This window comes from Ziziphus jujuba, chromosome 2 (assembly GCF_031755915.1).
Source record: "Ziziphus jujuba cultivar Dongzao chromosome 2, ASM3175591v1".
Classification (NCBI taxonomy): Eukaryota; Viridiplantae; Streptophyta; class Magnoliopsida; order Rosales; family Rhamnaceae; genus Ziziphus; species Ziziphus jujuba.
In genome coordinates this window covers 28,859,829-28,887,170 of record NC_083380.1, presented here as the reverse complement: position 1 = coordinate 28,887,170, position 27,342 = coordinate 28,859,829, and the positions used below count along the sequence as shown (strand labels likewise).

At 35.0% G+C, this 27,342-nt stretch overlaps 1 protein-coding gene across 1 annotated transcript in view; it reads right to left on the bottom strand.

Moving 5' to 3' along the window:
- LOC112489221 (putative disease resistance RPP13-like protein 1) overlaps positions 1–27,064 on the bottom strand; it is a 50,817-nt gene extending 23,753 nt beyond the window's left edge. The window contains exon 1 of the mRNA XM_060814234.1: positions 24,188–27,064. Coding sequence (XP_060670217.1) covers positions 24,452–26,995 — 2,544 coding nt within the window. The 5' untranslated portion in view covers positions 26,996–27,064 and the 3' untranslated portion in view covers positions 24,188–24,451. The remainder of the gene's footprint in view (positions 1–24,187) is intronic.
- Positions 27,065–27,342: the final 278 nt, after the last annotated feature.

Here is a 27,342-nt window from a genome sequence, read left to right as displayed (position 1 = left end):
GTGGGTCACTCACCTGGAGCACGCAATTAACCTAAGATCCACCATGGGATCAATTCCACGACTCACCGGCGCTCCTAGAACACAATTCACACACAGTCAAATAAATTAATATTTTATTCGGATAAATAATATCCGGTACTCGAGGGGTTAAACACAAACGTTAACCAAAATTGTCGAATAATATACCAAATCGAAGCTTGTGGAACGAGGATCGCATTACCGGTCTCCATTGACCTCAATTCAGCCGGTGGTGGCCGGAATTTGGCTGGAAAGTTTCAGCCGAATTTAAACTTGAGGGATCTCTCAAACGGTGGGGATTTTGGGCAATCTAACCCCGGAAATGGACTCAGAGGGATCGAAAATAGTGGAATAGAGGTATGGGTTGAGCTAGATTGGCCGGAAACGGCGAGAATCGCCGGAAAAACTTAACCGGCCGCCGCCGACTTCACCGGCCCGATCTGGGCGCGTCCGGCGGCGACTGGTCGGGAAAATTGGAGGTTGAGGTCGCGGAGAGCTGGGTTTCACCTGTGGTCGGCACGTGTGGCCGTTTGGTGATTGAAATCCAGCCAAACGGTCGGTCAAAAAGAGAGGGGGAGAGAGTCAAAGGAGAGAGAGAGAGAGAGAGAGAATTCCTTGCGGGTTTTTTTTTACGGGCTCGGGGAAGAAGGAGAAGGGAAGAAAAGGAAAAGAAAAGAGAAGAAGTTTTTTTCCCACGTGGGGAAAAGAGAAAAAAGAAAAAAGAAAAAAGAAAAGAAAAAGAAATAAAAGGAAATAATTTAAAATTAATTAAACAATATTAAAAATAATATTATTACATAAGGCAACAATAATAAAATAATTTGATATTAAACATGGTTGACATGTGGCATCTCAACATAGTGACACATGGTCACATTTATTAAGTCACAAGTGACACATCGTTACACGTTTAAAAATAATATTAAAATAATACAGTATTTGAAAAACTCTACAGGTCCATAACTTTCAAACCACATGTCCAAATTAAGCATGCCGCTAGTCTATGAACTCGTATCGACTAGCACTTTACAACCATGCATGAGTCAAAGCTCAACTTTGCATGACTAAAACGTCAACTCCGGCACCCTTGGACAGTTGGACCTCAATTTGTTTTGCTCATAACTTTCAAACCGTAGATCCGTTTTCAATGTGCTACTAGTCTACGAACTCGTGCCAACGTGTACTTTGTAACGGTACCTCAGTCAACCTAGAATTCCAACCGGAACAAAAAGTCAACTTTTGACCCCTTCGGTCAACGGTCAATCTCGATCAAAGTGGGAAAATTTCCGGTATACTTCGGGACGGGGTGTTACAGTATACACGAAAACACGTTTAGTTAATCTTATTTTCATGCATACTAACATATGTGTAGCTATGTTGGGCCGTATCCGAATTAAGCAATTTCCACCTAAAATTTCCCTTTCAATATTAGGCCATATCTTTTAAAATTGCAAATTCAAGAGTACACGATGAAGTAAGTTTTTATTTTAAAACTATCATTTAATTACTGACTGAGATTCACTGTATATACAAATCATTTTTACCAAAAAATAAAATATATTTGTATATATGTGTATTGTGTGTATATACTATTTTATGTATGTTAATAACATAATACGAGAGTTTTCTTACTTGTATCCCATACACAAAAGATGCAAAAACAGTATTAGTTGAAGTCTAGGAAGCATGTTGCCTGCACACATTCTTGATCCGCCACCAAACACTTGGTAAGTTCCAGATCTAGCAGGTTCCTGTGGAAGTTAAACTACCTTCATCACTACGACACACACACACACACACACACACACACACACACAACCAGTGATGAAAATATCGGTATCGATGGAAATATCTAGGATATAATTATTGTAAAATTATATCAATATAAATATCGGTAAAATTATAAAAATTGTAAATATTTCATTTAGAATACATATTTTTGCATATGAAATAATTAATATAGTAAAATAATATAAAAATATAATAATTAGAATACAATGATAATAAAATAATCCATAAATATTAAAAATTATTGTAAGTAAAGAAAATATAGTATTTGTTAATACCGAACTATAAAAAATTCTTTGATAAATTCAAATATAGACAATAAATGCCAACTATACAAACACTTTATCTTAATTGTTCTAATTGAATTATCCAACAACAAGTGTATCATTTTTAATTAAAACAAAAAGTATACATTTTTCAATTATATTAGAGAAATATCTGCTAGCAAAAAAAAATTATATTAAAAAAATATTCTCTGCTTTTTTTACAACAAAAATTAGATTAAAAAATGGGTGAAAAAATAAAGGAAAAAGAATTATATAGATATTTACTTTTTCAAAAAAAAAATTTAATTTCTTATACCAATATTCAAATTTTTTTTTTTTACCATTAATCAAGAGGATATTTAAAATTTTCGCCTATTGAAGTTTAAGTGAAAAGGATATAGAAAGTGTTGATGTTTGGATAATATAGTATTTATTAACAAATAATATTTATTTAAAAATTTTTTTCAATGAATTTTGTTTAAAATTTTAAATAGAATATATTAGTATATTAAAAAAAATTTATATTTTACCTATATTTTAAAAAATATCATATAATTTGAAATAGTTTTAAAATATCCATTATTTTTTATTAATTTTTATTAAATTTAATTGAAATGGGATAAAAAAGTAATTGAGTTGATTAAAAAATTTAACAAAACTATTAATTTGTGTTGAAAAGTTTTAAAATATATTATAGCAATAAAACAATATATTATAAAAATATAAATTAAATTAAATGTATTATTGAAAATCATTTTATTTTATTAAAGAAAAGACAAAATATTTTTCCTCTTACAGCACGCACACAACACGACAACCCCCCCCCCCCAACCCAGCGAGCGTCTTCTTCTTCTCCTTCTACATTCTTTCTTCTCTTCCCAGATCTTTCTTTTTTTTTTGGGTTTTTCCCCTCTTCTTCTTCCTTTCTCTCTCCACCTCTCACACCCTTCTTTTAGACCAAAAATAGAAAACCGTCATCAGTGCAATAGATAGGTTGCCCACTTGAAAACTAATCTCTTGTCTTCCCCCCCCCCCCCCTTAATTCCCCATGAAATTTCACCGGCTTTCCACTGATTTTGGCGAATTCTTTCGACAAGGGCCACATTGAACGGCATCGACGACTTTCCGACAACATCACTGATGGAAACTTCTTCCCCCCTCTATCATTGTCGCCAATCGGCGATACTCGACATTGTCGACGATATCTTGGAGACTTCTTCGACTTTTTCTTCCTTGCACACAACCACTGTAACACCCCGTCCCAAAGTACAACGGAAATTTTCCAACTTTTACCGAGGTTAACCCTTGACCGATGGGTCAAAATTTAACTTTTTGACTCGAATGGAATTCTAGGTTGACTGAGGTACCGCTACGAAGTACACATTGGCACGAGTTCATAGACTAGTAGCACATTGAAAACGGAGCTACAGTTTGAAAGTTATGAGCAAAACAAGTTGAGGTCCAAATTGTCTAAGGGGTGCCAGAGTTGACTTTTTATTCATGCAAAGTTGAGCTTTGACTCATGCATGGTTGTGAAGTACTCGTCGATACGAGTCCGTAGACTAGCGGCACGTCTAATTTGGACATGTGGTTTGAAAGTTATGGACATGCGAAGTTTTCCGAATACCGTAATATTTTAATATTTTTGAATCGATGAACAGTGAAACACCACGTGTTGCGATCTTAGCCGTTCTTGTGAGTGCACAGTGGCACCCACATGGTTTTTCGTAGGTGTGGTGGAAGAGAAGAGAGGGGGAGGAGAGAGAAAGAGAGAAAGAGGAGAGAGAAAGAGAGGGGGAGAAAAATCGACCACCACCGGTTGGCTATCGTCCGGCCACCGGAGGGCCACACGTGCCAACCCACTGCCTCCGCCTCCTCAATTCCCACCGGCCACCCAAATCTCACGGCCAACCGGCCTGTAACGCGCCGGGATCGGAGCATTTTCCGGAGACGGCCATTTTTCCCTTCCACCACCGGCCACCGCCATTTGACCCATTTCCGGCCATTTTCAGGCCACACGCACCAGCCAACCCTCACCACCTCCTCATTTCCAGCCAGCCCACCAAATTTCACGGCTACCAGACCTCCGACGCGCCGGGATCGGAGTATTTTTCGGCGAGGGGCTGAAAATCTTCAAACCCAGATCTCTTCGTCGTCTGGCCTCCATTCTTGTCATCGCCGGTTCCATTGGAACCCTCTCCCCTCATTCTATAAAACCCCCAAAAATCTCGACCACCAGCCATCGGATGCGCCACCGACGGCGATGGTTCCCGGTGGGATTCGGTAGCTCACTGGAAAATCCAGTTCCGGCAAGTACCCAGTTGCACCGTCAGTCCCTCCCCACTAATTCCGACCCCCTGAACCCAGATCCGGTGTCTTTCTCCTCCAATTCGCGACGGTTTGGGAGAATCGAGGCTCTAAAAGCCGAGAGCTTTTTGGCGAGATTCCGGCCACCACCGGTCTGATCTATGGGAAGTAAGACCAGATTCATAATCCTCGTCACTCAAGCTTCGATTCGATATATTACTCGTGTATTTTGGTTAACGTTTGTGTTTAACCCCCAGATACAGGATATTATTTACCCGAATAAAATATTATTTTGTTTGACTGTGTATGAATTATTGTTCTAGTAGCATGTGTGCGTTGTGGAATTGATCCTATGGAGGATCTTAGGTTAATTGTGTGCTCCAGGTGAGTGACCCACTTTCAAAATTATTTTGGGATGTTAAGATATATATATTTTGTGTAAATTGGTTGTTTGAAAAATATGTTTAATGTGTTGAATATTTAGTAAATTTATATTGGAATTTTGATGCCAAAATTGAATGGAATTAAATATTTGTGCATTATAAAATATTTTGGTTTTAAGGAATTTGAGGTTTTTGTAATTATTATCAAATTTCATTGTTGGAATATTTCATAATTAAATATTTGGTAAATATGTTTTACGTATTTGATATTAAGAGAATTTCCATATAAATTGTATTGCTAAATTATAATGTTTTAATATATGTTTTGGTGCCAAAAGAATATATTTGGGAATTTAAAGAAATTGTAGTTTGATTTATTTTAATTATTGCTATGGTTATTATTCAATTATTGTGCACAATTATATGAATTAATTATATATGAAATTTATGTGGTTTTAAGGATTTTTTGATTTAAATGGATTTTGGGGATTGGAGAAAAATATTGTTTTTAAAGAATTATGTTTCAAAAATATTTACGCCATTGGAAAATTGTATATTTGAGTTGATGGAAATGAAAGTTGATGGGTTTGAAATTTTAATAATTGTATTGACGGATTTTGTGATATGAGGAAATTATATATATTATCGAAGTATTCATGCTGGTGATATTAAAGAAAAAAATGTGGGATGTGAATTTGAAAAGTGGTATAATTCCAACGGTGAATTTTGGAAAAATTACGTATGTTTTTGTAATAAAATTTGGTTATCTATTTTAGACGCACTCATACAGTACTGGTGTTGTGTACTGTATATGTGGATGAGTGCGTAAGTTATAATGTCTCCAGTGAGTTGCCATTGGACCGAGGGCAGGCCAGTTTTATGTAATGTGCATCAGCCGCCCCCGTCCGTGGCCGGGATGACGGTTTCAACAGCGGCGCTGTCGGGACGCCGAAGCGATCGTATGCAAGTTTCTCTCTTTAACCCCCCCGTCAGACGGTACTCGGGACGCTGGGTATCGGAGGGCATCAGTAGTATATGGTGTGGTGCGTCAAGTATAAATTTTCAGATAGAAATTTCAAACCCTAAAGGTTTTAAAATCGTATTTAAATTAAATGTATTTTATTTGCGTTACCATCTAATCAATTATTTAAATTACATTTTTTTTGGCATTCTTTATTTTGATTGATTAAATCAAATTTTATGAATTAGATATATTGAAAGTTTTTCCGTTATGTTATATTTCTTTAATGCAAGTATTCCAAATTTATTTTATTATATTTCATTACATTTTATTGGTATTTGGATTGTTTAATTATTTATTAAATTAATTATTCTTTGATTTTCGGGACATAAAAGATTGAGTTTTGCGAAAATATTTTAAAAGGGAAACCTTTCCAACCAAGTGAATCGTGAGGGTTTTGAGAGAAAATATTATTTTTAATTAATTATTATTATTTATTTATTTATTCTTAATTAATCAAATGCACTGTGATTATCGTTACTTTATAACTGTACAGTAGATAGGGTCACTCACTGAGATGATTAGCATCTCATATTTTTAAATTCCGTTCCCCTAGGTCAAGGATTGGGAGACGTTGATCGTCCGGGACGAGCCCGACGTCTCAGTTCATTGCCGAAAGTCCAAGAAGCATTTATTCCCTTTTTCCTCTCCATCTTGTATTGCTTCATCTGCCATTGTATTAATTCCACATTTATTTATATAATGCTCTGTATACTGTATTGGACATTTAGTTATTAATTATGCACTGATTTCCTAGTTATTATTTTGGAGTGCTGCAAATTTGTGAAATTAATGTAACACCCCGTCCCGAACCATGTCAGAATTTTTGCACGTTGACCGAGGTTGACTGTTGACCGTTGACCGAAGGGGTCAAAAGTTGACTTTTTGACCCGATTGGAATTCTAGGTTGACTGAGGTACTGTTACGAAGTACACGTTGGCACGAGTTTGTAGACTGGTAGCACGTTGAAAACGGAGCTACGGTTTGAAAGTTTTGAGCAAAACAAGTTGAGGTCCAAACTGTCCAAGGGGTGCCGGAGTTGACTTTTTATTCATGCAAGGTTGAGCTTTGACTCATGCATGATTGTGAAGTGCTCGTCGATACGAGTCCGTAGACTAGCGGCACGTCCGATTTGGACATGTGGTTTGAAAGTTATGGACCTGCAGAGTTTTTCAAACACCGTATTATTTTAATATTATTTTTAAACGCGTAACGATGTGCCACGTGTGACTCAATGAAGGTGACCATGTGTCACCATGTTGAGAATCCACATGTCACCCATGTGTAAAATCAAATTAATTTTATTATTATTTTAAATAATAATATTATTATTTAATTATTTTTATTTTATTTCTTTTTCTTTTCCTTTTTCTTTTCTTTTTCTTTTTCTTTTTCTTTTCTTTTCCCCACGTGGGAAAACACTTTCCTTTTTTCTTTTTTTCTTTTTTTTTCCTTTCCCTTTCCTTCCCTTCTTCCCCGAGCCCGTGAGACAAAATGCAGAAAATTTTCTCCCTCTCTCTCTCCTTTGACTCTCTCACCCTCTCTCTGTTGACCGGCGTTTTGATCGGATTTCAGTCGCCGGAATGCTACACGCGCTGGCCACCGTCCAAGCCCACCACCTCGCGACCTCGGCCACCAAATTTCCCGGCCAGCCGCCGCCGGACGCACCCAGATCGGGCCGGCGAAGTCGCGGCAGCGAGGTGAAATTTTTCCGGCGATTCTCGCCGTTTCCGACCAACCCAGCCCGACCCATACCTCTATCCCACCATTTTTGACCCCTCTGAGTCCATTTCCGGGGTTAGTTTGCCTAAAATCCCCACCGTTTGAAAGATCCCTCAAGTTTAAAACCGGCCGAAGCTTTCCGGCCAAATTCCGGCCACCTCCGGCGGAATTGGGGTCGATGGAGACCGGATTTGTAATCCTCGTCACTCAAGCTTCGATTCGGTATATTATTCGACCATTTTGGTTAAAGTTTGTGTTTGACCCCCCGGGTACCGGGTATTATTTACCCGATTAAAATATAAATTTATTTGACTGTCTGTGAATTTTGTTCTAGGAGCACCGGTGAGTCGTGAAATTGATCCCATGGTGGATCATAGTTTAATTGCGTGCTCCAAGTGAGTGACCCACCTTCAAAAATTATTTTGGGCAATTAATTATGTTTAATTGGTATTTAAATTGATATTTAAATTTATGCTCATGTGGTGTGGTTTATCTGTGGTTTTATTGTGGTTTAATTTATTTATTATGTATGAGCAAAGTGTATTTCGGTAGTATTTGTACGTGGTTTTCAGTATTAATTTTTCGGGCATAGTTGGGTTAAATATTTTACGAAAATATTTGTTTAAATTTTATAAATTATGCCCGTGGTATTTTTATGGTTGCATCTCATACTTCGAGAAAATTATGGTTTGTTGGTTATCAATGTTTCGTACCGGTTTATTAAATAAAAATATGTGGGATGGTAAGTGTGAGAATTTAATGTATTTCCCACGGTAATTTTGGAAAACGGTACGGTTGGTTATTAATGTTTATTTTAGACGCACTCATACAGTATTGGTGTTCTGGTGTATGGTGTATGGACACGTGGTAGCGCGCGGTTATTATGTGGTTTAGCGCGCGGTTATTACTTCACCCGTGAGTTGCCATTGGACCGTGGGCAGGTAAGTTTGTTATTGGCTACAGCCGCCCTCCTCCTTGGCCGGGTGATGGTTTCAGCAGAGGTACTGTCGGGACGCCAAAGTGCCGGTTGCAGGTTTCTCTCTTTAACCCCCCCGCCAGTCGGTGCTCGGGACGCTAGGTATCGGAGGGCATCACCGGTATATGGTGTGGTGCGTCGGTGTAAATTGCAAATAATGTTTTAAACCCTAAAGGTGTTCTGAAAGTATTTATTATAATTTATTGCAGTTTATTTATATCTGGGGTATTTATTTGTTTATTTGTTGTTTATTAAATTATTTGGTTCATTGGTTTTCGGGAAGTACGAATATCGGGTTTTGTGAAAATGTTTTAAAAGGGGAACATTTCCAACGGAGTGAATAGTGAGGGTTTTGAGAGAAAGTATTACTTCAATTGTTTATTTATTTATTATTTAATTATTCGGTACTGGTTAATTAAATTCCTTTATTTTTGTATTATTAATATTAAAGGTGTACAATAGATAGGGTTACTCACTGAGATGATTAGCATCTCACACTCTTAAATTCCGTTCCCCTAGGTCCAGGTTGGAGACATTGATTGTCCGGGGCGAGCCCAACGTCTCAGTTCGTTGCCGAAGGTTCAAGAAGTTTTTCTTCCCTTTTTCCTCTTGAACTTGTATTGTTTCTTTATCTGTCATTTTTTAAATTCCACATTTATCTGTATAATGCTCTGTATACTGTATTGGATGTGTAGTTGTTTTTATGCACTGGGTTGCTGCTGTTTTCTTTTGAAGTGCTGAAATTTGTGGAACAATTTGTAGTTTGTGGGAGGAATAAGGGATGAGTATAGAAGTGTGTTTTCAATGCAGGTAATTTGCGGTAAGTAAATCCCTTAGGGGAGGCTCTGTCGGATTTTCCATTGGAGGGTGCAGTAGGGTTTCCCTGGGATCAGGGCTTGTCTAGGGTTCCGGGGAAGGAATTCTGGACGGGTCCTGACAATTAAATTGTAGTAATGTGGGAGGAATAAGAGGATGTATATAGAAGTGTGTTTTCAGTGTAGGAAATTTGTGGTAAGTCCAACCCTTAAGGGAGGTTCTGCCGGATTTTCCATTGGAAGGTTCGGTAGGATTTCCCTGGGATCAGGACTTGTCTAGGGTTCCGGTGAAGAATTTTGGACGGATCCTGACAACTACCGAAACCCACCACCCCCCCCCCCCCCCCCCCCCCCCCCCCCCCCCCCCAATTACCTGGCCAATGTAAATATATATAGTATTGTTGTGTAAAATGTCTACACCCATATGGTCAAATGGGTACACTTAGGATTACATGTAAAATGTAGTGAATTATGTATAACCACGCATTCAAGCATTTGATATATATATATATATATGTGTGTGTGTACATGTATTTTATAACAAAATTTTAGGGTTAGTTGCACTTTACCTCAATTTTCAGAATTTTGTGATTAAAATCTTCGATTTTCAAAAATAACGATTTAGGCTTTTAATTTATCAATTTGTTACAGATTAATTCAACTTCCAATTGGCTAAACAAATTGATAATAATTTCATCCAAGAAGTTGCTTTCTTTTATTTGATTAATGTCTTAATCTTTTTCTTTATAAACTTTGCTTCAAGTTTTTGGACAAAATTATGGCCAATTTGTTTGTCTAAAACAAAAAAAAAAAAAGGATAAATCTATAACAAATTGAAAAATTAAGAACCTAAATTTTTTACTTTTAAAAGTTAAGGGTTTAAAGCACAAAATTTTATAAGTTAATAGTACCAAAGTTCAATTAACCTAAAATTATATATATATATATATATATACACAATCATCTTTCTATCATGACTTTTAACATTAGTTCTTAGATTGATGTTAAAGCTAAAATTTAAAAATGTTTTTTTGGATTTATATAAGTATAATAAAATGTTAAAATTTTAGAAGGGTAAAATGAAACTTGATGTAGATATCAGTTTTGAAGTAATATAAAAATTGATAATGAAGGTCTTGATGATTTTCTATGTCCTACATGAGAACTAGTCCTATATATATTTAATATTGCAAAAAACATAATTCCCACTTTATATTAGATATATTTGATATTGATATGACAGGTTGTCATTTACTCAATTAGAATTTTAATTTTGAATCATTAATTAAGATTATACTCTTAATTAATGCTTGACTTGTCAATATTTTTCCATTTTATGTTGAAAACATGTTTTCCCATATCCCATGACACTTCAAAAAAAGCATAGATATAAAATAATTGGACTCACATTCCATCTATCTGGGTTAAAGCACATAGAATCCTCGAAATTTTCAGGGTTTATATAGAGGTATCAAACCTATAGAATCAAACTTCAATTTTTGGTATTGTATAACCTGCAGCAATTTCAAAATCAATTTCTGCACTTAACAAATTAGCTTAAACAGATTAATTAATTAATCTGAATAGCCATATACTGTTATTAACAAATAATTAGGTTACTAACCTTTATACTCAACATCTTTTGTAGCAAAATGGAAAAAAATTGATGCAATATTATTGGCCATCGTTATATTTCCCTCCACCACCCGCGTGGTGCATATATATATATATATATATATATATAGTTATATATACTCATATATATTTATATATACTCATAACATATATGGTCACGCACATTGAATGGTGATCGATGGGTTGTTGCCACTAAGTGGTTGACAACTTCATCTATAATAGCAATTTCATATATATATATACACACACACACATGGATTTAATATTCTTTAAACTATATTTTTTAGATATATAAGAGATACGGTGATATGATAAGTGTTTAGGGGCTACCATTTTTTTCAATTAGATTTTTAGTTTAAATCACTTATTGAAGTGTACAATTGTTATGCTTTGTCAATGTGGCTCTGCCTCATTACTATTAAGCTAAGAGATAAGTGTGAAGGGGATTATAGAGCAAGATATCAATGCAATTATGCAATATTACCGTACAAAAAAGACCGATCCAGACCATAACATTATTCCCATTCTAGTTTACGTATCAAACACTTTACATGTAAACTTTTAAACTATATATATGTATGTATGTATATGTATAGAGAGAGAAAGATGATCATGGTTATGGCAGAAGTAAATTTGTGGTTTAATTGTTCTTATGAGGCTTGGTGAGCAAGTAGACGAGGCCATGCATCCACAGCCAAAACTACAATAATGATATGATAACCACGGATGGATTTACATTAAGACTAGGGAATGGCCATGGCCCCCCAAACCTTTTAATTTTTTTTTTTTTTGGGATAAAACTTTTAATATATATATATATATATATATCATATAATATCAAGTATAACATTCAAACATAATAATTAAATATGCACCCACCACCACCACCCCCACCCCCCTCCCTCCCCGGCCCACAACAAAAAAAAAAATTATAGCTAGCAGTCTTTGTCCAAAAAATAATAGTAATAATAATAACACTAACTATCAAACAAATTTGCTTGTCTTAAGACTTTATAAATCAATTTATTTTGCCTTAATAGAGTTTATAAATTCTTAAACATCTAACACAAGTTATAATTAGTTATTAATTTATAAGTTTTTCCTTATGAGTTATAAATTTCTATACATCACACTTTTTTTCTTTTTGGGGATAAATTGGAAAAGGGTATTTCGTCCCCAATGCGTTGAACCTAAAATATGAAAGTTATCATCAATGATAATTGCCAACTGAACTATTCCAAAAGGGACCACATCTAATTTATTTAATCTAACCTGATCAATCTAAACTTTTGTCCATGCAAATAGCGAACTGAGCTATCCCAAAGGACCACATCTTATTTACTTAATCTAGCCTAATCAATCTGTCCATGCAAAAATTGGAACCTATTTTCCCTCTAAAATACTACTCTACAAGGTCAATAACAAGAAACATAAACAAATTGAAGTTTTTCAGTTAGTTATATATAAGGAGACCAAGTAAGTTTTATTTTTCTTTTATTAATTTATGATTCATAAGCCTAATCATAATATGTTTTGTTTATATTTTAAAGTTTGTAGAATTTGATATAGAGATCAATCTGATTATTTACATAATGACAAATATCAAAAAAATGTCTTTAGATTTGTTTGTATAATATAACAAATTTAGTGTTAATTCAATTATAGTGATTTTTGTGATTTAGGAAAACCTAGAATTATATTTTGATTTATGAACATTTTTCTAATAATTGAATTGGAACATCATGATAGTTATTAATATAATTTTTTGTTATAAAAATTGAATAATATATTATTTTTAATAATTATTTAATTTTAAATATATATGGTTTTTTATATGAAAAGTTGTAGGTAAATTTTGGCCCCCACCTATACAATCTTGGTTTCGCCCTCATGACATCCATCTGGATAAAACACACACAAAAATAGTGTAGAGAACATTGATGTTGGGTGAAAAATGCCAAATTTGGCCTGAAAATTAATTAAGTATATTACTGTTGGAGATATTTTATTTATTTTACTAAGTTTAGATAATGACTCCAATTCCATCATGTTATTTTGAATTAGTGAGGCTAAAACAAGTCGTTGGAAAATTTCTTAAGAAACAATAATGGATGATCAAATTGTATATATGACTGTGGACGATTAATTTTTACTTCTATATAAATGATGTAATGTCATATTTTACTCATAATTGAATATATAATATTTTTTTATGTAGGACTTACTAGCTCAGCTCATGGTTACTATTAAAGTGCATTTTCCAATTTCATATTTATGTTGAAAAAGTTTCAAATAATTTTTTATTAGTAGTTTTTATATGAAAAATAAATGAAAAATTCTAGTTGTACTACCATAACAATTATATATATATAATTCTATCTAACTAAATGTACTGAAATATCTTTTTTAAATTTTAGGATTTTTTTGTACTAGTAGTTCTTTATTTTTAGCTTGTTTTGCACACTTAGCTATGATCGTTTCTCTTTTTTTTTTTTTTTTTTTTTTTTTTTTAGGCATTTTCCTCCCGTAAATTTTGCTTCTTTTGCATTGTTAGTCCTTTTCCCATTTGCATTTTCCATCGAAAATTCCATTGAGTTGGAAGGATTGAATTGCAGATTTTAACATGGTTATGGGATTTCGGAAGGATTGAAGTGCAAATTTTAACATGGTTATGGGAATTCAGATGCAAAAAAAAAAATTTTTTTTTAAGATAAAAATATTTTCAATTACTAATTATTTAAAAATATAATAAATTTTATTTATAAAATAAAAAATTTGATAAAAATAATTAAAAAACGTTGAAATTTTTTTTACAAAAAATTTTAAATTTTAAAAATCTTACAATCTATGAGATTTTCAAAATTATATTTTTCATACAAAACCATGTTTAAAAAAAAAATGAACTGAATATTAAATTTGAAAATTGATTTAAAAAAAATATTAATTAAACACAAGATATAAAGATGTTATAATTTTTTTTTGTGATAAATTTTTTTTTTTCAATAAATAAATGAAAAGAAGTAAAAAGAAAGTAAATTATATTTTTCATACAAAACCATGTTAAAAAATTCGACTTGGATATTAAAGCTTTAAGATTATGTTAAGAGAATATAAATTTAAAAATAAAAATAAAAATTTAAAAATGTTATAATCTTTTGTTGAATAAAAAATAATTTTTGTTATAAATTATAATAAATGAATGAAAGAACTGAAAAGAACTCTAAATTTTAAAATCTAATATTAGTATTATTTTTCATTTTCTAAAATTTCTCCTCTCCGCGAAACAGGTGGCACATAATGATTGGTGGTAGGCTGTTGAATCAAGCAGAATCATTTTTGATGGAATCTGAACTCTCACATACTGAATATGAAAATATTACTCACAATCTTTACCATCAACAAGCTGCATCTGAATCTGATGAAGAGGTTGAAGCTTGGCTTTGTGGTGGCAAACCAAAACATACTATTTTCAGGGCTCACTGAGCTATTAACAAAAGGGTGTTTGATGGTATAATAAACAAATAGTGGTAGTTGTGAGAACATTGTCTCGAGGTGTAGATCTCTGGGCATCCATGGCCCTATAAGATTGGGTCGATTAAGAAAGGAGAAAAAGCTAAAGTGACTGAACTTTGTAAGGTACCACACCATGCTGATGAGAATTATTGTGATGTTGTAGGAATGGAAGCTTGTCATATGTGTAGCCAGGAGGGCCTTTTCAATTTGATAAAGAGGCCATACACAAAGGCAAAGAGAACATTTATGTCTTTACAAGAACATTTATATTTCGTCCATGTACTGATGTATAGCAGGTGCATACGAGAACATTTGCAGCCCCTGAAGCAAGTTTTGCAAGCCTTGTGAGATACAATAAGTTGTATTGGACAGCTCCTAAGTCAGCTACCAAATTGAGAAGTTTTCATGCTCTTATAGTTTACCAAAGATTTATAAGGGTTTTAGTACCATTATAGCTCATCTGACCGAGTGTGTGAAAAAAGAGAAATTCAAGTGGGAACAAGAGCAATATGAGAGACTCAACTTAATCAGGAAAAAAACCTGATTTTGGCCCCTGTTATGGCTTTACCTAACTTTGAAAAAGTGCTTTGCGGTAGAAACCGATGCATCAATGGTTGGTATAGGAACTGTTCTTACTCATGAAAGGGGACCTTTTGAGTCTTTTAATGAGAAGCTGTGTGATGCGCATCAAAGTTGGATGACATACAAAGAAGAACTTTGTGCCATTTGTGATAGCTCTCCATCACTGGGAGCATTATTTAGTCCAACAGGAATTCAATCTTCACAGCGGTCATCAATCCTTAATTAGAAGATAACATCAAGCTTATTGAGTTACTCTTAAGATACATTTTGCTCTTACACAAGATAACAGCACAAGGTACGTGATGCCATTTTTCAATTTTATTTTGTGACAAAAACACCAAATAACCCTCAGTTAGAAGTTTTTGGCTGTAAAATAAAACATTTAATAATTGAAAAAGGATATTCAGAAAGTCTGAAACTCTGCTCACAAAATCTCTCTGCTATACTACATGAAAAAGCAGTAAATGAGTATGGCCTCCATTGTTTGTCCTAGCATTCTAAATATTTTGCTGTTATCTAATTATAGTTGTGTTTTTGTTTGATGATTTTCTAGTTATTTTGATGTTTATTAACTCATAAAGTCAATATTTTTAATATAAACTCAGTTGAATCTTTTTTATTAAGGGGATGAATATACTTTTAAACATGTAAAGGAAAACGAGAGTTTACGGCTAGAACTAAATTTGAAGGCATATTCACCATATAATCTCCACCATATGAAATCCTCAAATCATATGGCATTCAACATTTAATAGCTACCCCAGCGAAGGCAACATGCAACAATTCTTGCAGTTTGCTGATTGCACAATTAATTTCTTTTACCAATACAATATGCTAGAATGTTGTGCTAGTGCGCTGAAGATAGTTCAATCTCGAATTTAATAAACAATCAAGAAAGTGCTACACGAATGAGAAAAAGCCATATTGAGAAGCTTGTCATTGTTGATATCAGCTATACTGAAATCTGGTAGACGACACACCGCTTGAATCCAAGGAAACATCTACAATTCCCCTGCATCTAGCTACTCAACTACTCTGCAACTTAAATATGGCAAAAGTAAGATAATCCTTTGACATGCAGCTTAGTTTGATTTCTTCATCCCAACACACTTCTCTGATTCTCAGTGAGGACACAATAATCATCCAGCAAGCCATCAGAGATGAACTCAACGTGGAGATTTGGGAAGTTGGCAGAGAGGGCTGGGAAGGTTTGCCAAGCGCTTGCAAGCGTTTTGAGTGTCATGCCAAAGGCGATGTAGAACTATCTAGGCTGCAAGAAACAACCTTCATTGAGCTTTCAAGACCGTGGCAACGGAAAAGGGAGAAAGAGGGGATGAAAGAAAGGTCAATTTGCATTTATATTTTTCACTTTATTCATTTAATCCCATTAAGTAAAATGTCTAATTTGTAAGCATTAATAAAGAGAAAAGGAATAATCTAGTGATAAATAAAAAAACAAAGTAACTCATGGTTTCTGTTAATTTTTTCTCTTATACAAATATATCAGCACAAAGTGGTGCCTGAATTCCAATTTACTTTTGTCTTGAAAATACTAAATAACCCTTTAGAACTTTTTACCCAGAAAAAAAAGATAATACTTGTTGATAATTATAGAATAAAGCAGGCTTTACTTCTAAAATGGATACTCAAAAAATTTGAAAAAAAAAAAATCTGAGACTGTATTACAGGAAAAAAGCAGTGAATATGTGTATACCTCCATTGTCTGTCCATAAAAAGGAAGAAAAACAAATAAAGAAACTCTGAGATAGCGCGTTGGAAGTTTAAGTTCTATGTTGGTATGCTGCAGATACTCCAATAGTCAAATTTAATAAACAATCAAGAAAGTACTAGACTTGATGAGAAACTGCCATTGGTTGGAAATTTGTAATTGTTGAGACCAGCAATAGCGGAATGAGGTAAATGACACCATTCAATCCAGACAAAGTGTGAAGCACAAACAATAACCCTGTCAAGAATTTCATTAAGTAATTAGAAAAAAATTAAGATATATTAATGTTTAGATTGCAAGTAAAAAATCTAGAAGTAGATTTGTAAAGGGATCAGTAAGCAACAGCGAGATTTGATAAAAGGAAAGAGGCACCAGATAAACAGGACTATCATATGGCAGATTAAAACTTCATCAAAGGGTGAGTAAATAATTAATTTTTTGAGGAAATGATAGTTGCAATCAAAGTGTAATAAGAGAAACAAAGGGTGCAAGATACTGAGAAACATATCTTACAAATAGCTGCAGTAATATTACGAGTTGCAGTACCTTTACCACAAATTTACCACAAAGGCTTGCTGTCATATGCTTTAAATATCCCTTAAATTCCTAAAGAAAACTCCAGTCTTAGATTGGAGGAGCTGTATATGTACTGCTATAAACCATCCAGACTACTAAACATGAAAAACACGTACACATTATAAACCAGAAAATGTGGCCAAAAACAGAGCAATAACTATAAAAAATAGAGAGAGATAGAAGAGAGAGAGAGGGGGGGGGGGGGGGGGGGGGGGGGGGGGGGGGGGTGGGATAGTGGTTCAGGCAGATTGTAGCCTACATCCACTGTCCAAGGAGAATGCTGGTTCCATTGACCAGGAAACACCTCTACAAACTCACGCTTACAGCTCATACACTCAAACTCAAGATATATTAACACTCAGAAGTGTTTCCCAAGAAAATCCCATGATTTTATCTTTGACTCCCTCTGTTTACTTCAGATTTTCTCGCTGAAACTGAAAAGGATTACATCTCTTATACTTGCTAAGTTGACGATACAGCCAGAAAGCAAAACCATATCTAATATATAAAGGAACTAACTTCACACCCATCAAAAGACAGCACCAACTCATTTATAGTATAAACCCAATAGCCAATATTTTAATAGCTACAACATTAGCTATCTCCAAACCAGTAAGTGATATAAGACCCACTTGCTAGAAACGCTGAGTTCTGTAAACCCAATAATAAAACACAAGCTAACAATTTTCCACCTTCTTTTGCTAATTTCCAACTTTGATCAACTTCAAAGGAGAGGAGAAAAAAAAATAAATAAATAAAATAAAAATTAAAAAAAATAAAAAATAAAAAAGGAAAAAAGAAAGAAAAAAACAGAATTCTCACACTAATTTTCAGGCTTTATTTATATTTAGCAAATTTAAGCAGTGCTTGAACTAAATAACTGGGAGTGACTTGGTAGCATGCCAGGTGCAGTCCTCCAATAAAAACTCCTCAAGCACAACTGTTCCTTTATCAACTTCACCACTAGAAAAGTGCAAACCTTAGGTCTATATATTTCGTCCTCTCATGGTGAACTTGGTTTTTTGTGAGGATTAAGAAAGTCCTTTCAAAATTTAAACATGCCATACAAAATGGGTTATTTAGAGGATGCTGAAAGCAATATATCATAGCCACATGTTGAATATCAGTGAAAAGCAGGGATCCGATGAGACTGCAACAACCATGTGGTGGGAATGCAAGGAATGAAGTTTGTTAGACAACTTCTCAAACAATCAGAGAGTCTGTGGTAGTAGGGATGAAATACCTGAAGTGAAATGGTCAAGTGCAGCTGGAACTTTGTTTCAAAACCAAGAAGGCTTGCCGATATGAAATGGATCTTGTTGAATCAGCTACTGGGAATCACGAAACTATGCTTTTATCAGTGGAGACAAGTTGGAAATGAAAGCTTATGACAGGTGAGTTAAAATAGGGAAGAAAAGGGATTGTAACATACCAAAAACAGAATAAAAAAAGTTAATGCAATTTCTTTTTCTCTATTGTCCAGGACTGTATGACAGAGAACAAAAGATACATAAATTAGAGGAAATGCACCTCCATTTAAATGGGTATTGAACATTATGTCTGAGTATATATAATTACATTTACTTAAAGCAAATGAGAACAAGAATCCTACTTCTTGTGGTTTTTGGATTAGAAAATTTGAGCCACCTACAATGACAAACAAAGCATGCATATAAGACCAATCTTTAGTAAAGGAACACAACATAAGGAAAACAGGGAAACATCTTGCTTGATGATGATTATCATAGAGAAAATAAATAAATAAATAAAACCATAACATGTAAAAGATCGTAGAAAAGAAATAATAACCCCTATCCCTCTCTGGCACCGCTGCTTAAGCAGATGACATTCATTGATGCTCAATTTTTGATGGGAGGCTAGATGTCAAAATGTGTCTCCGTTAATGGATTTCAGGTTTGGAAGAGACTATAGACGAAGAGAAGTGAGAGTGGTGGGCAGCCCCCTTGTTGTGGCAAGCACTGGATCTGATTGCATCCTATAACAAACAAAGATTGAAGGGAGGTGAGGTATTGAAGGGCACTGCCATTCAGGGATTTCAGGTTTTTAAGACAAGATCACATGTCTAAGACTCATTTTTCCATCTTATTGTTGGAAGGACCTTAAACTGAGGGGGAGTCTTACTTGTATTTAAGTATCTTTTGTACTAGCTTCATGTACATGATTGGATCCAGTTCCCATTAGCTTAAATTATTGACATTGATATAGTACCACGTCAATCTTTAGTACTGCATGGAATTAAACGTGAAAACTGCAAAAGAGAAAAATATATCAAAACATATTTGATCAAACAATTACCTTAACAACGGTGAGAAGAAAGCCAGAAAGAAGACTGGAGCCTTCTTCATTAACAGCTATGTAGTTCTTAGAAGAATTAATGAATAAGGTCTCATTGTTTTCCCCTGCAGCAATAAGTAGAATAATCTAATTAGAAATTCAATGTTTACCACCATACCAGATTTGAAAGCAATAACAATATTCCCTGCCAATTATCCTATCACTTACCTTTGTAGTCTGCAACTAAAGCCAAAGCCATTTCAGTAGCATCGCCAGAGCCATCAGAGTGATTACAAGAGTTCTCATTATTGGATGCATCAGATGAATTTTAAAGCAAATAAAGAGCTTGAAATCAAGACCATAAATTATCAAACTGCAACCAGATTTTGAATAAAAACATGAATCATTAGGCATTAGCTGCCTGAGAGGATCTTTATGGCATTTAAGTTTCATGAAGATACAATGCTTGTTTCCTTTCATTCCAAGCAAATGACTCTGTTACAATTGTTTCCCTTGCATTTAAGTTTTCGTTCAAGGCCAGAAAGCAAAAATATGTTTTACACATTAACATGATAGAGGAAGAAGCCAAAATAATCTTATCAAAATCGGACAGAAAGGAGAGAACCCATGTCGAAATTCAATATACCTAACTATCAAAATTCAATATACCTAACTATCTTTACTTAAGAAATTGGCAATTTCCATGATGTTCAAGCATTTCAAAGGCAGAGTCAAGCGCCGCATATCCTTGTCAACTTTTGTATCCCTGGTAAGAGGCGAGCTACTTTCCATGGACCATGCAACCCTGTAAATAGGTGCATTAAAAGAGACATCTTCATTAAACAACAACCAAGTACTTCAAATCAAAAATATAATTCGAAACCAGATGGAGGACATAAAGCAAATGCTTTCAGAGGGAAAAAAGAATACGTGTGATATCAGTTTAAAGTGTGTTAATTTACCATAAATCCCAAATAATTTAAATATATGACTGCATTTCTGAATAAATAATAATTAAGTAAACAACTGATAAATATATGGCTGAGGTGAAATTTTAATCCAACGGACCGTTAAATTGCTCAGCCCAGTAGCACCGAAAAACCACTGCTGCATGCACAATTATTAATAACAAACTAATATCCATAGGTGTTGTTCTGTGTGTTTGCCATAATGTAAAAGAAAACAAGAGCACCGTATGATGAATGCAAGTAGAGCATCATGTTATCATCATTGTTAACTTCCCACTATATGGGTTAAACCATAGATATTTATATTTTATACAATGAACAAGTGAAATGTAAATGATAAACTTTCACAAGTAGTTAATTAGTATTGATTGCTCAATATCCTTCCATTTATGTGCCTTCTTTTTAATATTAATGAAATGTACAATGAGATAAAAACAAATCTACAGGCTCACACTTCCATATCTGAATGACTGCTTATGGCAAACCTCAAAAACAGCATCAAGACCTCCAAGCTCTTGTAACTTATCCTTAAAATTGCCCTCAGTTTTCCTCACTGTACCAGTTGTTTCTGAAATGACACAATCCAGAAAGAAAGCCAAAGGGGAATCAGCATGGAAGAACGGAAAATAACATAAATATTTTGACTGCAAATATGGAAAAAAAAGTATAGCTATTCATGCCAACCCAAAATAAAAGAAAGTCCCTTGAAAATTCGTCATCAAAAAGATGAAAGATAAAAGTATTAAGGAACTTGCAATTTATGACCATAACTTGCAACAGCAGAAACAATTTTCGCTAAAATGTATCAGACTGACCAAGATGATTTAGAAAACTGAAAAGCAGTACAGGGACTTCTATAATGACATGCAATATGCAAAATCTTTAAGTTTGACAAGCACTTAATGAACAACAGTACCACGTTGAAATCATATGGACAATAATACTGATTATGAATCTCCATGCTATTACAACAATAAAATGAGTATTCCACATGTGATAAATTATTCATTCGCATAAATAAGATAAATGTTTGTAGTCCATGGTTATATGCAATAGAACAAGAAAATAATCAGCTGCAATACTGCACAAACCTTCAAGAGAAATAGTGGTTAAGCAAGCTTTCTCCACAGTCAGCAGAGCAATCCATTTTAGGCATAAATCTGGCTTTACTGCTCTACTTTCATCCCCACAGCTTGGTTTTATTTCCTTGCAACGTACAATAATCTCATGAACCTTAGAAGGTGTGAGCAACCATGTGCAGCGATATACCTAGAAGATATTTTTGGTACTTTGTCTACGATGGCAGTAGAGATGATTGGTTTCAACAACCTAATTAGAAACTGAATGCAATTGGGCGATTCCAAAAGGTGATCATCTTGGCCCTGAAAGAAAGCAGACTTTTATGATTATCTTCTATATAGACAAGTACCCATTTACACAAATACATACATATATAGTGAAATTAATTGCAAACAAAAAATTCATATACTCATGAAACAGGCATGATGTGTATTAGACCCCCTGCATTTTAAAAGTCTAAACAGACCATTGAAACTCGCTTTACAGGAAAGAATTGCATCTTATTATGTTTCCACAAGCTGAAATTACTCATCATTTTGTTGAAGATTCATTAAACATATGAGCTTTGCAACTTACATCATTTGTCAAGACATAGAAAAGAGCAGCAGCAGCCAAACTGCTGGTGAATCATCAAGGCTAAGTCTCAAAGTAGCATCAATAATTGTCTTTGCCATCCTGAAAAGAAGGTAATTTATAAATCAACACAAGCACAACCTCACCTAACTATTTGATTCACAGGAAGCACACAACAACTTAATATAGAAGGACAAAAATAAAGGATTCAGTTAGTCAGGCCAAGACTGTGCATGAGCGCTATTCAAGCCTTTATACAAGGCATTGCCTCAGACAGATAGAAAGAAGAGGCTATCAAAAAGGTTATGAATCAACAAATTAATTTAATGAATATGATCAATGAAGGTTGTACAAAAGGGGAAAAAGAAATGGTGATAACCCTGTCAAAGAAAGAGGCACCAAGAAGGACTATATATCATATGGCAGATTAAAACTCTAATAAAGATGGAGTAAACAATTAATTCAATGAGGAGATGCTAGTTGCAACAAAAGTTTAGTATGGGAAAGGAAGAGTGCAACAGACAGAGAAACAGAGCTGTCGATATATTCGAATTCCTAGTGCATAGGTTCTTGTGATATGCTTTAAAACTCCTTTAAATTATCCAAAATGGGTTATGCAGGGGGGGCTAAAAGCAATATCAGTGAAAAGCATGGATCTGATGAGGCTGCAACAACCATATGGGTGAAACTGCAAGCAATGAAGTGTGATGCTTTGTTGGAATAAGGATTCAAATCCCAAAATCACTTTTCAAGCATCAAAAAGTCTCCGGTAGTAGGGATCAAATAGCTGAAGACTGAAATGCTCAAGTAAAAGTAGACAAAATAAACTCCATATTAAATGAGTAGATATAATATAAAGCAAAAGAGAAAGAGAATCTTACTCAGTTGTGGTTTTTGGATGAGAAAATTTGAGCCACCTACAATGACAATGAGACCAATCTTTACTAAAGGAAGACATCGTATATATATAACACCAATCGTAACTAGAACTTAAAACAGAGCATGTATATAAGACCAATACATCGTATGAAAAACAGGGAAACATCTTGCTTGATGATGATCATCATGGAAAAATAAATTAAATAAATAAATAAAACCATAATATGAACCTGATTGTAAAAAAGAAATACCTGCTATTTCCTTTTTTTTTTTTTTTTTTTTTCCTTTGAAAGAGCGGACATTATTAATCAAATGTCGTTCCAACCTATGACTATGCGAGTGATGTGACAGATGTAAGGCCAATCTTCCCCTATCCCCCTCTCGCACCGTGGCTCTAGCAATGGACATTGGCAGATCTCCAACTCGGAAAGAGACTCGGGCAGCCTTTCTTGTGGCAAGCACTGGAGCTGTTCGCAATCAGAAATGGTCAATTGCTTAAGGGAGGTGAGATGTCGAAATGTGTCTCCGTTTAGGGATTTCAGTTTGGGAAGAAAAGATAGCCGAAGAGAAGTGAAGTGGTGGGCAGCCCTTGTTGTGGCAAGCACTGGATCTCATCGCAAAATGCAATGTACAAACATTGAAGGGAGGTGAGGTGGTGAAGGGCGCTGCCATTCAGGGATTTCAGTTTTTTGAGACCATCAAGCGAAAGAGAAGTAAGAGTGGTGGGAAGTTGCCCTTCCTCCTTTGGATATGCCTAAACGGAGACCATTTCTTCTTTTATGGAATCGATTTTTAAGGATGTAAGGGAGGTGAGCATTCTCAGATTCCACTGCATGCTGTGCCGACAATCCGTAATTTTAAGTGATTTTAAATTTGATGGCCATCCCTAATTTCAGGGCATTCCCTAATTTTAATCTTTTGTATAGTGGATGGCAATGTACCTCATTTTTTGACAGTTTGAGAGTGAAGCCACCAGTTTGGAAATGTGAGCATTCTCAGATTTCAGTTTGGAAATGTCTTCATTTTTTGACAGTTTGAGAGTGAAGCCACCAGGTGGTGACCTGTACCTTCTATATCAAGAGTTTCCAGGTATGGAAGATAATCAGGTAAGCATGATGCCCCTTTTAGCTTCGGACAATCCCACAACCGAAGCTCCGCCAAGTTTGTGAAAACTCCTCCATCCTCCGCTTCTACGAATGCCCACTCTTTCCACTCTTCCATTCTTGAAAAGTATAATGTTTTCAAAGACTTGAATGGCTTAGTGATCACAGAACCGTCACTATAAAATTCATCCCCTGTCCTCACCACCTTATCCAATCCCCTAATCAGAAGCATTCCAGCGAAGGTAGCTGTCCCAGTGGAGGCAACATGAAACAGTTTTTACAATCGATAAGATGCACCTCTTTCATACAGGAAAATGAAGGACTTCCAACCCAATGCGAGAACGCTTTACCTCCATAATTGTAAATGCTTAGTGTTTTAAGATCTGGATGAGGTCGGAGTCCATCAAGAACCACCCGGGCTTCAACTGAACCGCCAATATCACCATTCCATTTTAATTTCAATTTTGTAATATGCTTTTTATCTATCAAATTTGCCTCCCAAGCATCTTCAACATTTACAACATTCTCAAGTCCTTCAATACCAAAATCACCATGTAGATCATTAAGCTTGCCCAACTCTTTAATATTGGATCCGCTATCTTTGCCTACAACAAACTTTGTTAACTTTTGCAGATTTTCCAATTTGGACATTTGACGTGGCAGCTCTCGTACACCTGTCAGACTAATGTCGAGACAACGCAGATTGATAAGATCAGTTGCATTGTTGATTGATAACTGAGTAAGTTTCGTACATCCATACAATATCAGCGTATGCAACTCGTGCAATTGGCATATTGTGTCAGGTAACTTTTCAATTGAAGTCCAACTTAAGTCCAAATACCTTAGATGCTTCAAATTGCCAATTGAATAAGGCAACGAAGTAAGCCCATAACAATCAGTTAACAATAATGTCTGCAAATTATATAGAGTACCAATTTTATCAGGTATTTCTTCAAGTTTAGAAAAAGATAAATCCAAATATCTCAAGAGCTTCAAATTGCAGATTGAATTTAATAACTCCATCTCGTTTTGTGGAGGGAAAGAAAGCACTCTTAAAAATTGCATTGATCGCAAATGTTCGACATTATGCATCTCCAAATTCAGTAGAGTGCGCAATACTTTGTTTTCATACAAATCCTTTAATATCTTTTCATCAATGGTATGGCATGCCAAAGATGAGATATGACGAGCATTCCTTATAAGAACATCCGAGGACTTATCTGTTAACCTCAAACAACATTCTCCCGATGCAAACATTGCCAAATCATTCACAAGATCTTGCATGGTGATGGAACCTTCAGGCCAGCTACAATATTTGAAAAATGATCTAGATACAAGATCTTCGATATATTCTTCTCCAACCTCTTCTAGTGTCTTTGTTTTCTGGGGTTGCATGAGATCTTGTGCCATCCACTGCAAAATCAAATGTTTCTTATTAATTTGATCTTTGGGGAAAATGGAGCAGTAAGCAAAGCATCGCTTCAAATAAGGGGGTAAATAATAGTAGCTCAGCCATAATGCTGGAAGAATATTGTCCTCACGCAAATTCCATATATCGTTATTTAGTACCTTTTTCCAATCTTTGAGATCTTGTACAGAGTGCAAAAGGCTACCAAGTGATTTGACCGCTAAGGGAAGACCATTGCATTTTTGGACAATTTTTCTACCAATTTCTTCCAACTCTCGATCAACACTGGCCTCTACATTACCAAAGGCATGCTTTTTAAACAATTTCCAACAATCTTCCTCTGGTATTATTTGCAAATCATGCTTGGGGAGAGTACCCAAATCGGATGCAACTTTAGCACTGCGTGTTGTGACAATGATCTTGCTTCCATGTGCGGTAGATTCAAATGAACTTTTCAAGTCACACCACCGTTTATGATCCACGTTCCACACATCGTCAAGAACCAAGAGGAATTTTTTGCCATTTAAAAACTCCTTCAATTTAAGTTGAAGTTTAAATGCTTCATCGACTGTAGAACTTGATGAATTAGCAACCTCCTCATAAATTTTTTTTGTCAACGTCAACACATCAGATTCTTCAGACACCGTAATCCATGCTTTAACGTTAAAAGGTTTCTCCATGACCTTATCATCAACTTCCTTGTAAACAAGCTGGGCAAGGGTGGTCTTGCCCATCCCACCCATCCCTACAATGGGAAGCACAGATAATTTATCACCATCAACCTCATCAGATAACAAAAAATCAATGACGGCTTGCTTATCAGCATCCCTCCCACAGATATCAGATTCTTCCACCCAAGCAGTTGCACACGATCTTCGAAAAGATGTGATAGGTTGAGCACCAACTTCACTCAAACCAAGATCTTGCTTTTGGTCCACAATATATTTAAGTGTGTTAAGGATGTTGTTTATCCTCTGTTCTACATCCTTAACGTTTAGTCTAGACGAGATGAAGTTGCGTACCTTGAACAACATTGCACCGGTTCTAGAAGACTGAGACTGACTACCTTCAATCTCGCATCGCAAAGCTTCAGTGTTAATCTCATCCACCAAGTCTTCGGCGTTGTGGACCGCATCGTTAAGCTTTTGAATCCACTTTCTGACGTTTGAGTCACTGACTTGCTTCTTCTCGGCATCATTCAGGACCCCTTTAACAGAGAGTAACGTGGTGTCCAACTTTTCGAGCAGCCGAGCATCAACTTTGTTCCGACCAACAAAGTCCATGATCGAACGGATCCTACCCGAAAGCACTTCCAGCGAAACCGTGAGGAAAGCTCCAGCAACAACTTCAGCAGCCATGGTTGATTAGTTTGGTTCAGAAAAGAGAACAATAGCTTTTTGTAATGGAAGGTGAAAGCAAGAAAGAGAGACCTAGAGATTTTGGTTATTGATGATAGAGATTAGTAGTTCACGTGAGTCTATCTTCAAGATTCCCTTATCTGTTGTAAATAGTTTTTATCATTATTCATTTGTAGTCATCTACACCAACTGTATCTGTATATAAATATTAGTGTCTTATTCAATAATAAAACAACCTTTTATTATTAGTCAACAATAACTTTCTTATGGTATCAGAGCATTAAAAGCTCTAACAGAGTTTTTTTCGATCCAAAGCTCTAACAAAATGCCGCAAGCCTATTACTCCA